Raw genomic sequence first — 11,237 nt, 5'->3', positions numbered from 1 at the left:
TAGTTTAAATTTATTTTGTAGGTTAGGCTAAACATAAATTGAACTTAATATTTACCTTAGTTATATTTGTTCACAATTCGTTATTATAAATTACGTATCTAAAATTAAGTAACAGGAATAATAAGTTAGGTGAATATAATGATAGTAGCAAAATAATATATTTAACAAACAGGTATGATAATTTCAGTGAGTTAATAATAAAAATAATTACCCTGTAAATTTTTCGTTAATTATGATTGATAATTAATCGAAAATATTGTTTATTAATCTAAAATATATATTTAATTTGAGAAAAGCTGTTCCCTGTTGTCAAGTATCGAGTAAAAAGACGCACTACTTGGTGGGGAAACTGCTAAAGACCGGCCGTGACAACCAAACGGACCTAACCTCGTCATTTAAGGTTAGAAGTTTAAAAGTTTCGCATGTGTGGTGCGTGTGTTGTTTGAGATGGCTCTACAAAGTGGCGCATTTAGTGAGGACGGGAAATATTTCGCAAATATTTCCTCAGATGGAAAGCTTAAAATATGGAATACTTTGTCTAGTTCACTGGATCAAGAATTTACACCCGATTTCCATTTAACCACTCCATGTACATGTTTGCAGTTCTGGAGCAGTTCTCAAGGTGCAGCTAAGGTAATATTTAAAAATTCAAGCAATTATTTTGTATTTATTCAATCGCAATTATCCGGTAAGTACCTAGTTTCTGTATGGTTGAGGTGGCCGCAATGGTCACATTCTTATAACTGTGGTAACATACACTACAGTGTACTTGTATATGGACATTTCGGCTCAAATTTTGGGTCTTAAAATTTTGGCAAAATATAGACTTTCCATACTTTTTAGTTACGACTGGATAGTGAGGGTTTTTTTGATATAGAGAACGAATTATTTTTGAATTATATTCTCTATTAGTAAAATTAATCCGTATATACATACAAACTTAAACTCATTTCATCTTTTCATTGACTTTTTTAGGATTTACCATCTCCCAAGAAAAAGAAGCGAAAACATGATCTAAAGCCGCCGAGCATAATTTTGGGAACCACATCTGGTATCATCTTAATTTACTCTATTGCCAAAGGTGGTATAGAAAATACGATAAACAGTAACACCAATTTGCCGGTGAATTGCTTATCAGCTGTAAATGATCATCTATTGTACTCCGGTGCTGATAATAATATTCTGGAATGGAACATCAAAGACAGGAACATAAAAAGGTGATTCAACCAGTTTATAAATCGGGAAAAATTCACAGCTCATATATTGCAGCCAGTGGAAGGGAGGCTACGAGAATATTACATCAATACTGGCAGTTCCAGAAACGAACAATCTAATAACTGCCGCAAAGAACATTAAGGTTTGGAATATTGAAACTAGAGAAGTGTTGAGGACGTTTACAGGGCACAGCTCTGAAATAAATATTATGCACTATGTACATCTTCCTAGTGCTGGCCCGTATATTCTAACCGGTTCGAAGGTAATTTAAACGCCGCAGTATTCTCGTCAAAACCCATTTTAACTGGCGATATTTACAGGCCGATCGTCTTTTAAGTTGCTGGAATTTAAACAGCGAAAGCAAATTGAAAAACGCAGTTTCCAATTACGTATTGCAAGACGTTGCCATTCATGTCTCAGTGTATATTTCAGTAGAGGGTAATGCCAGTGTAGCCGCAGCAACAAGAAATGGAAGCCTTCACGTCTATCATCACAAGCTCAATGGGTAAATAATATATTAGCATAAGTTTAACTGTAAATGAACATTATTTTTCTTTGTGTTCCAGCAAGTGTGATAAGCCTCTCAAACCCAAAACCACCCTTCAAGTGGTGTCTGATACAGGACAGTCTAATGAGTCTGTAAAACCCATCAAAATTTGCGGCGCCAGGTTTTTAGACGGCGAAACTCTGTCTTTGGGATATGGTTCAGAGCTTTTATTGACGTTCGAAAATGTGGTATGTTAATGTTTTGTTGCTCATCTGAGTTGGTTTCTCATGATTTCCTATTAAAACTCTTCAAAATGATTACTTTAGCATCCCTTTTGAAAACATATCTACGCTTTCCGTTAACGTTAAGTTCTTAACGCAATGCTGGTATCAAGTTGAGCCACTCACTATAAGGGACTGAGTTTTAACGTTTCGACGAATTCATTTAAATAGCAACGAAGCCTGATTTTTTGCAACTTTGCGTGCTCTCCTTTAAAAATTCTTCGCTCTCAATTCAAAGCTTGCACACCTATAGGAGACACTTCGCTTTAAAGTCAACAAATTTTCATTTAAATTATGCCAACTTTGCAAATTTTGTCCTAGAAATGTTCGTTTTTCATATATAACTGCATGCAAAATTACATTTAACACGCATTGAAACCTGCTTTTTGCCGACGTAATTTTTTACCTAGAAATGAGCGTTTTCAGACAATTACAAACTTCTATCAACATTCCTGGCTTAGATACCAAAATAGGCAGAAGTTTGAAACTCGCACACCCTATACAATGCATTTGTATCTCAAACGCTTCAAATTTTATTTAAATCGCAGTGGAACCTGTTTTGTGCCAACTTTATAAACGTTAATGAAATTTTTTGCGTCCGGAAATATTCAAATAAAGGGATACTTTTTCGTGAATTAAACGGCCGTACAAATGTTGTTCGAAAAATAAATGTTTTTAAACTCACTTTCTTTTGAAAGATCCAAGCTACAGGTACAGATTCAGTGCGATATAAACTTTGAAAATAGCAAGCGTTTTCCAGTAGATTAAAAAACCGCCAATTTAATTGTATTTTTGATATTTGTAAATTGTATATTTTTTCAACTCAAATAAGCTCCTTACAATAACATTGGTGTGTACAAAATGTTGGATGTTTTAGCAGGAATACCCATGTATATGAAGTAATTCTAAGGAAATAGGTCATATTCTATGCGTAGGTCTTAGAAAAATGATGGGAAATTGTGCTGCAAATTCCCAATTATTTGTTTTTTTAAGAACCATTTTAAAGCAGAATATTTTTGAAATTTGTTACTTAATCACTTTTCCAATTTAGACGCTAACGTCGAAAAAATTGGAGGTCTTAATCAGGGTTGATCAACAAGCATCATCAAAAAAATGTAAAGATGAGCAGGTGACAAAGTTAAAAAAGCCCCTGGTTGGAGACAATGTTAATTATATCTCTACTCAATCAACTGCCACACATACCAAGAGGAAAGTGGGCCAGCAAGATGAAATACCCATGGAACAAAGGTAAACGTTTTCGCATCTTCTGCGTTCTGCTTCATGTAATCACATCAAACGTTTCCTTCAGATTGGAGAATTTGACTCTGAGCAAAGCCGAGGGCAAAGTTCCGAAAGTAAATAATGTAGCTCAACTGTTACTCCAAGGATTACACAGTAAGGACAAGAACATCCTGAGAACTGCCCTGTGGCGAACGGATGAAAATATCATTAGGAATACCGTTAAAAGGCTTCCTGTCACGGTATTTGAACCGCTAATCAAGGAATTGTCCAGTCTTGTTCATGGAAAGACTGTTGTGTAAGTAACATTCATTATTATTTCAAACTTAGTCACTTGTGCGGCCAACTCTTATTGTTTAATTTGTTTATTTTCGCTTGAAATTACGTGACAATTTGTTATAAAGTTCTATTCAAGTAAAACCCAGTCAAAAAATGGAATTATCTCTGTCTTAAACTTGTAACTCTGTCTTGTTTATCTTCAAAAGTTAATCTTTTTATAAATGTTAACTTCATTGATTCATTTTAGGAGTCGATATGGAGCCTTATGGTTGAAACATATGGCGCAGGTCCACGCCGGAGTTCTAATTTCAAACCCTAATCTATCAGAAATGTTTTCGAGTGCTTTAGGGACTATTCAGCATCGGATTTATTCCCAGACTGCCCTTCACCGACTTAGAGGCAAATTAGAACTGTTAGTTCCGCAAGTGAGCACCATAAATAATGCCGAAAATTATGATGAAGACGATGAGGAAGCCCTTCTGGTTTTCATCGATAAAGGTTGGTTTCAAGTTTTGGTGTGGTTCGTAAAATAATTAAAATTTTGCCTTTAGACACCAGTGATTCGGAATCAGAGGACCAAGAAGTGATGGAAATTGGATCAGATAGTGAACCTGAAAATTGGGAAGATGAGCCGGTTGATGAAAACACGGACGAAGAAAACCATATGGACGGCACATCAGACTCTGATGATTCTGTAGTGATGGTTGATGATGGGCAGGATTCCGATTAAAATTGGTATGTTTCATTCTTCGAGGGAATCAAATTAAGAATGAACATTTTTCCATTTTTTACGTTTTAACCAATAATCCTTGTATAAGAGTATGATATATTTTTACATCAGTTGGAAATACATGTGTTTTAAAACTGTTTGCCAATATAACCTCGTACAAGAGTTGGATGTATTTTTTAGATCAATTGAAAATACGTATGTTTGAAACAAACTGCGAGAATACTTTATTGCAAATGATGAACATTGTTTGTAATATTTATATTATATAAACCAACACACATTAGTTGAACCAGTCTGTTTATTAAAATTAAATAACAAAAATACCTTGTCTATAATGGACTGAAGCAAGTCCATTGCAAAAATAAAGCTAACTAAAGTTTTTCAGTTGCTAATCTAGATGGGAGTCTAAAAGCTTATACGCTTTTGGAGTATTTTTAACTCCCGCATGCTTATGATTGAGTCGTTTCAAGAGGCAAAATCGGTCAAACTGTAGGATGAGGACCGAGGTATGATTGAGGAAAATAGTTACGACGATTGGCTATTGTCCTTATTTGACTTTTCTTTATCCGATCAATAAGAACTGTTTTAATGCAGTTGTTCAATTTCCACTTTTCCCCGTTTCCTGAGTGTGGGGGAACTGGATTCATCTTCATCCGTGTTAGATGTATCAGAATCTAGAATACGTTGCCCCAACTTAAATATTTATTCATGGAATGTTTTGTTAGATGTTTACATACTGTTCTCATGTTTACATTTTAACATTGTGGTTTACGTAGTTTCGAATTAAAAACCGCCTGAAGGCCGGGACATATTTATCCGATCGGGCTCCGTAGGAAGGGAAAACGGTCCTAATCTCAGAAATGAGCTTAATAAAACCTGAGGAACTAATTGAAGAAGTGAGGACATATTCGGTACAGTATTTTTCCTGCAGTTTTTTATGCAAAAGACTAAACGCCGACATTCTAAAATATTTATACAATTTCGTTTCGTCGTCCAACAGATGAGATAAAAGCGAGAAAAACTCTCCTTCATCAGGTCTGCTTCTTCAAGCAGCATGGACCCAAAATCTGCGTTGTCCCTTGTTCTCTCTCAAATATCTTCGTTTTCTTCTTCCTCGTTGTGTAGACAACAAGATACACATAATAATTTTTTGAAACCTCCGCTGCAATATTGCTGGCCCTTAGATTTGCGAATGGCAGCTCTGCATGACTATCGGAGCCAAAAATCTGAACAAAAACTGAGCGGTGAAATATGTCCCGGTCTTTAAGCAGTCGCCCTATGTATTGCGTTATTTCAACACAATTTTTTCCTTTTGTGGGGTAGCTTGCCGCCAAAAATTAAAGTATTGCGGAAGAGGGAAGTTCTACCCTAAAAGGGTTTAGCTCAGTCGGTTTATTGTTTCTTTCTTCGCAAGTAAATGAAAATTGCATAAAAACATGTAAAAGCTTACAGTGGACAGATGCGCATTTCTCTCGCTAATACATTTTTTTATCTTGGAAAGCTTAAAAGTAATTTGTTCATAAAATATTTCATTTAGGCCCAACACGGTTATTTATCAAAGAAGGCAGATTGTTGGTTTTTTTTCAATTGCACACATTTTAAGTGATGAAAACAATATATTTCTTACGATCAAGGTTTTGCCAAAAATCGATAATCATATCAGCAGTTTTTTTTATTAAACCTATGTATAAATAAATTTAAATAAATGGAACTTTGCCGGGGCTTTTCTGATATAAAATGTGTTGCATAGCAGGAGTAGTTTTATCTCAAAACATTTTTTTCGTTCAATACCTTTCTCAAATAACTAAATTTTCAATTATTATTTGAGCAATTGCTATGATATGAGAACTGTATGTAAACATTTGTATGATTTGTTTCGTGCACTTGAGAGTAACTTACCAGATTCAAGTAACACATTCAGGCTTTTATCGGAGTCAATGTAGCTGCGATATTCTTCTGAATTGATCAGCTGATACCAGCTCATTAGGCAGGACAGAGCAATAAAAAATAAATTAGCTGTTATTCCTACAAAACAAGAACGGTTTGAGTTGAAACTCCCTCTCGAACGTTCCAAGTCCTACCTAGAGCGGCAGATAAAACTGGCCAGTTGAACATGACATATCTCAGCCCCGAAAATTCCGCATTTACTGAAAATTTAGCTGAATAAATTTCTATGCGTTTTGATTGCACTTCCACGTAAATATCAGTGACTGGCTTATACTAGAACAGAGAAACATTATTAATTCTATGTGTTTGATTTCTGAGGTTTTGTTTTTCACCTGTGATTCCTCGTAGTCGGAAAACAACTCTACATGGACTATCTGCTTTTCTTCACTAGATCCGAAAATAAAAAACGGCATAAAAACGACTTTATATAACGTATCTAGAAAGATGCTTTTGTAGTGCAGCATTGTAGACCTGCAGGAGTTGGCCAACGTTGACCCATCGTGCGATTTGAAATCGACACAAACCATAAACATGCCTAAAACAGTTTTTTGGATATTTAGTCGTTTTTTCTCTCATCGGGGGGTTTAAATAGGAATGGACAAAGTCATCCATGGTTTTAGTGAGCCTGTCATCAAATTAATGTGTTGTTGGTGTGTGGCCAAAAAGCCAAAAATAACTACCTAATTCTCTGTTCACTGGAGATTCCGGCATTTCCAGCTCTAAATGCACTTTATAAGGTTGTCCCATCATAAGAATTTGCTGTTTTGAAGTTAACTGCACATGGGCGGCAGGAAAAGTGCACATACCGGGCTTCTCTTTGCAATCATAGGTTGCCCCACAAGGTCTGGAAAGGGTTATTATTAAAGTACTTTATAAAGGAAGTTTTATTTTGAAACACTAGTTCAGCCTTTTTAGAAGCGAAGTACAGGGTGTCCCACTTTTGGCACTTTTATAGGATATTGTTAGTGCTACCTGAAAAGTTACATCTCCTTTTGGATCATACTTAAACTTGAAAATTTTAAAAATTACCCCATATTTTCTAAGTTAAAAGAGATTAAAAGATTGTTGAATAATCTGCGGTTTTCAGAATATGTATACGGAGCAGCTGAAAAATGTATAGAACATATTGTAATTTTTATTAATGTATATTTTAATCTCTAAGATGGCAATTTAAATTATCTTCTTAAAATTATAGGTACAATGGATGATATTGGTTTTCTAGGCAATTTATTAAAACTTTATTAGTTTAAGCAATAGTGGGCAACAGTAAATTGACAAATCGCTGTTTTAACTGCCTCAGATATTTGTACATACATACTTAAATCAAATACCAAGAACAATTTGATCAAAGAACACCTTAGATCTTATGAGAATTCATGAAGGCTTGCAGAACTTACAAACCACTACTTCCTTAAAAAAAAGGCGCCCATAATGGGTTGAAAACAACGAAAGTTTAGAACAAGTTTTTTTGCATTAATCTGAATCTTTTATTTCGTTTACATTCTTGTGTTGATTTCTTCCAGTCTCTGCCCGTTAAAATCTATTGGACACTTAATATGCTTCCTGGTACAATATGAACATAGTTTAGTTTCTAGAATATTACCTCTTGTTTCATGGTCTACTGTGGTTCAAATTTAAGTACATTGATTAAGAAGCCAATCGATATACATGGTGTGTGATCTTTTTCAAGAGAGAATCTAAAATTCTACCTTTTTAGATTCACATAGAACATAGAACGTAGGACCAAAAAAAATGAGATTAGCTGTGATAACTTTCTGAACATGGCAGATTTTTCAGTAACCGTTATCAAGAGAAACTTTTATATCCAACATTTCCTTTTTTCTGTATCCGTTTTAACTAAGGTCTCTATCTAGGAAATCTGGGGTCATTCTGAAGTTGACGGTGTTTAGGTTTTCCCTGTATCTCTTAAGTTAGCCCCAAAAAGCATAAGACACCTATATTACAATTAAGTACAGAGATACCACATAAAAATGTCGAGAATGGAACACCTCGTACATTATGGGAAATACTTACTTGAATTTCAGAAATACCGGTCGTTCATGTTTAAGGCTAGGCACATATACATAATAAAATGCCATATACATGAGAATCGAAAGCCATACTAGTATTGATGTAATTAAAGCTATAATAGTGCCCTTTATTAACACATCTTTAACGTTGTTTACTCCCGTTTGCGTTCGGCTTTTATAAATACTAACGGTATCATGAATAAATTTGATGAGGGGTAATTTCAGCCTCTGCCTTATAAAACCCCGGGGGCCCAGCTGGAAAACACTTCTCACCAAACCAGAAATCGTTGTCATTCCGTGTGTTGACACCCCCTGAAAAAGTAACCAAATTCAAGTGAACTTATCTAAATGCATGATAGCGTTTTGTAATTGGACTTTAGTTTTTCGATAAGTTCATAATTATATCTCAAAAAATCCTTGTTAACGTTTGAACCTTGGGTCAAGTTTCAGTGAAGCGATATAGGTTAGGTTGGTGTACAGCAAAATAAACTGAAGATAGCTGAATGTGTAATGCCTGCCTGCCACATGGCGAAGCAGGCATTACACATTCGAAGGTAATGACGTAAGTAAAGAGTAAGAAAAAAGGTTTTTGTTCAATATAAATAAACTAATTTTTATAATTTCACCAAATTGCCTAAATTTCTCTACATACATTCCCATGTCCAATCAAGTAGGCACTTATTTATGATACTGACATCAAATGTCACCTTTTGCCAATGTTTGGTTATGTTTCTGTGTTCAGTGCATTAAAACAATCAATAAACATTTATTATCGGCAAACAATTATCATGTTTGCGACGCCTAATTATCACTAATACACCATACACAGTTCGGGTTCAGGTCGCCAACATGTTTTACGTGTTACTGGTCGCGTCTAGTTTCTTGGCCTGCGGCTTGGCCCAGAAATCGCCCCTTTACATGCAGCCCCAGCAGGTGCACATCGCTTTCGGCGACAACATTCATCAAATTGTGGTCACCTGGTCGACCTACAATCCCACAGACGATTCCATTGTGGAGTATGGAATAGGGGGCCTTATAAACACTGCCACTGGTCAGTCGAGGTTGTTTGTAGACGGGGGCCCTGAGAAGCATTCCCAGTATATACATCGAGTGGTTTTAAGCGACCTGGCGCCGGATAGTCGATATGGTAAGCAAAGTTTTTGTATATCTCAGTCTTCTGGATTCTATCGATTGTTAATGAAAGAGTTAGGCTTTCGCTATGTTTGTTTGAAGCTATGAGTTTTTCGGGCTTTTGGAAGAATGGCGAGGACACTTCCGAAAACTCACCAATTTCAAGTGTGAATGAATCGGCGTTTGTACTGTTCTAGAATATCTTAGTCAATTTCAAATAATTAGTATTAAAAGCATGCCACGTCTTTTCGGTCAACGTGAGACCAGAACATTCAAATAGCTAAATTTGCTAAACTACGTTGTAAAAAATCGTGACTATTTGCGATGAAAATGCACAAACAATCTAAACATTCATGCACGGTCCCAGATAAGGTTTATTATCAAGTATAGGCATCTAAACAAAGCATTGAATGGTACAATTAGATCATGTGTAACAAAGAAACCCAGGTGATGTTTTAATCTGTTTTCTAAGTGTGTTAATTGTTTTCAGAGTATCATTGCGGTGGATCAGATGGTTGGTCCGACCTGTTCTGGTTCAAAACGCTTCCATCTGGGGACGATTGGTCCCCCCATTTGGTGATCTACGGAGATATGGGCAACGATAACGCCCAATCGCTCACGAGACTGCAGGAGGAGACTCAAAGGGGGCTGTACGATGCTGTGCTGCACATTGGGGACTTCGCCTATGATATGGATTCGGTACAGCTTCTCAGCTTTATTTTGAGACACTCCTGGACTCTATTGAATTGTTTGCAGGATAACGGCTACGTGGGCGATGAATTTATGCGGCAAATCGAGCCAATCGCCGCCTATCTCCCCTACATGACCTGTCCAGGCAACCACGAAGAAGCCTAGTAGGTGGCCGCTTTGCACTTTAATTCCCTATAGTTGCACGGTGTCTTTTAGCAACTTCAGCAACTACAAAGCGAGATTTAGCATGCCCGGCGCCCCAGACTCTGTGATGTACAGCTTCGATATCGGCCCCATGCATATCATCTCAATTTCCACCGAGCTCTACTACTTTCTCAACTTCGGACTCAAAAGCCTGGTGTTCCAGTTCGAGTGGCTGAAGAACGACCTAATCCAGGCCAACTTGCCGGAGAACCGGTGCGTTTGTCAACGGTCGACCAATTTCCGTTAAAAAACTGGATGTTTTCCAGGGAGAAACACCCGTGGATCGTTGTGGTTGGGCACCGGCCGATGTACTGCAGCAACCTGAACCCTGACGACTGCACCCATCACGAAACGCTCACCAGAGTGGGGCTGCCGTTTCTTCACATGTTTGGCTTGGAGAATCTTCTTTGCAATTATGGGGTGGATTTGGAGATTTGGGCCCACGAGCACAGCTATGAAAGACTGTGGCCGATCTACGACTACAAGGTGGGTTCGGATTTTCGAGATTGGAGCGTTGGAAAATGAGCCTAATTGCAGGTTTACAACGGCAGCTACGAGGCGCCTTACACGAATCCTAAGGCCCCCGTGCATTTTGTGACTGGATCGGCCGGCTGCGTTGAGGGCAGGGAAAACTTCACAACCACCAGACCCTACTGGTCGGCTTTTATTAGTCGCGATTATGGCTACACTCGGCTGAGGGCTTTCAATAGGACGCATCTCTACTGGGAACAGGTCGGTACTGGAGTGAAACGCCTTTTTTCATTTCGTTTCGTTTCAAGGCAAAAAGTCTTGCCAAACGCCTGAATAAATGGTGCAAATGTTGGTTATTTTTGAGTGTTTATACACTCAAGTGGCTTCTATACAATAGCGAAAGTTCAAGGATTGTTTGCTTGGGCGGCTGCACTTGCATTAAACCGGTTATTTTCGTAGTCACATTTGATGAGCGCGCAAAAGTGCGATTTGAATGAGCTTTTGAGCGTGTTTAGAACTAAGGTCTTCTATTT

At 37.2% G+C, this 11,237-nt stretch overlaps 3 protein-coding genes across 3 annotated transcripts; 2 read left to right on the top strand and 1 right to left on the bottom strand.

The window, feature by feature from the left end:
• Positions 1 to 375: 375 nt before the first annotated feature.
• LOC109543363 (WD repeat-containing protein 43) lies at positions 376 to 4,393 on the top strand. Its single transcript, XM_019913044.2, has 9 exons — positions 376 to 633; positions 976 to 1,217; positions 1,270 to 1,477; positions 1,536 to 1,720; positions 1,782 to 1,950; positions 3,035 to 3,231; positions 3,293 to 3,520; positions 3,749 to 3,999; positions 4,053 to 4,393. The coding sequence occupies exons 1-9, from the start codon at positions 448 to 450 to the stop codon at positions 4,229 to 4,231; spliced, it is 1,845 nt and encodes a 614-aa protein (XP_019768603.2). The 5' UTR covers positions 376 to 447; the 3' UTR covers positions 4,232 to 4,393.
• A 38-nt stretch (positions 4,394 to 4,431) lies between these two features.
• On the bottom strand, positions 4,432 to 8,698 carry LOC109543365 (seipin). The gene is made up of 6 exons (XM_019913046.2): positions 8,213 to 8,698; positions 6,859 to 7,022; positions 6,511 to 6,713; positions 6,313 to 6,451; positions 6,131 to 6,256; positions 4,432 to 4,905 (listed from the first exon to the last, which is right to left on the bottom strand). The coding sequence occupies exons 1-6, from the start codon at positions 8,500 to 8,502 to the stop codon at positions 4,817 to 4,819; spliced, it is 1,011 nt and encodes a 336-aa protein (XP_019768605.1). The 5' UTR covers positions 8,503 to 8,698; the 3' UTR covers positions 4,432 to 4,816.
• A 183-nt stretch (positions 8,699 to 8,881) lies between these two features.
• Positions 8,882 to 11,060, top strand: LOC125505710 (acid phosphatase type 7-like). The gene is made up of 6 exons (XM_048670032.1): positions 8,882 to 9,355; positions 9,830 to 10,038; positions 10,096 to 10,193; positions 10,246 to 10,446; positions 10,500 to 10,719; positions 10,771 to 11,060. Exons 1-6 carry the CDS (start codon positions 9,058 to 9,060, stop codon positions 11,035 to 11,037), a joined length of 1,293 nt encoding a protein of 430 aa, XP_048525989.1. The 5' UTR covers positions 8,882 to 9,057; the 3' UTR covers positions 11,038 to 11,060.
• Positions 11,061 to 11,237: the final 177 nt, after the last annotated feature.

This window comes from Dendroctonus ponderosae, unplaced genomic scaffold, assembly GCF_020466585.1.
Source record: "Dendroctonus ponderosae isolate FM_Combo_2020 unplaced genomic scaffold, Dpon_F_20191213v2 Dpon_F_20191213_94, whole genome shotgun sequence".
NCBI classification, from domain to species: domain Eukaryota; kingdom Metazoa; phylum Arthropoda; class Insecta; order Coleoptera; family Curculionidae; genus Dendroctonus; species Dendroctonus ponderosae.
Note: the sequence above shows the minus strand (reverse complement) of the source record. Positions and strands in the feature narration are given on the sequence as shown.

What these genes read in the sequence shown, in the direction of transcription:
- LOC109543363 (XM_019913044.2), top strand. Translation starts at nt 448, where the DNA reads ATGGCTCTACAAAGTGGCGCATTTAGTGAGGACGGGAAATATTTCGCA. An exon ending in TATCATCACAAGCTCAATGG is followed by an intron (nt 1,721 to 1,781) that starts GTAAATAATATA and finishes TTTGTGTTCCAG; the next exon opens with CAAGTGTGATAAGCCTCTCA. An exon ending in GAAATACCCATGGAACAAAG is followed by an intron (nt 3,232 to 3,292) that starts GTAAACGTTTTC and finishes CGTTTCCTTCAG; the next exon opens with ATTGGAGAATTTGACTCTGA.
- LOC109543365 (XM_019913046.2), bottom strand. Translation starts at nt 8,502, where the DNA reads ATGACAACGATTTCTGGTTTGGTGAGAAGTGTTTTCCAGCTGGGCCCC. An exon ending in CCGGTATTTCTGAAATTCAA is followed by an intron (nt 7,023 to 8,212) that starts GTAAGTATTTCC and finishes AACCCTTTCCAG; the next exon opens with ACCTTGTGGGGCAACCTATG. An exon ending in TCCAGTGAACAGAGAATTAG is followed by an intron (nt 6,714 to 6,858) that starts GTAGTTATTTTT and finishes AAACTGTTTTAG; the next exon opens with GCATGTTTATGGTTTGTGTC.
- LOC125505710 (XM_048670032.1), top strand. Translation starts at nt 9,058, where the DNA reads ATGTTTTACGTGTTACTGGTCGCGTCTAGTTTCTTGGCCTGCGGCTTG. An exon ending in GGCAACCACGAAGAAGCCTA is followed by an intron (nt 10,194 to 10,245) that starts GTAGGTGGCCGC and finishes GGTGTCTTTTAG; the next exon opens with CAACTTCAGCAACTACAAAG. An exon ending in GCCAACTTGCCGGAGAACCG is followed by an intron (nt 10,447 to 10,499) that starts GTGCGTTTGTCA and finishes GATGTTTTCCAG; the next exon opens with GGAGAAACACCCGTGGATCG.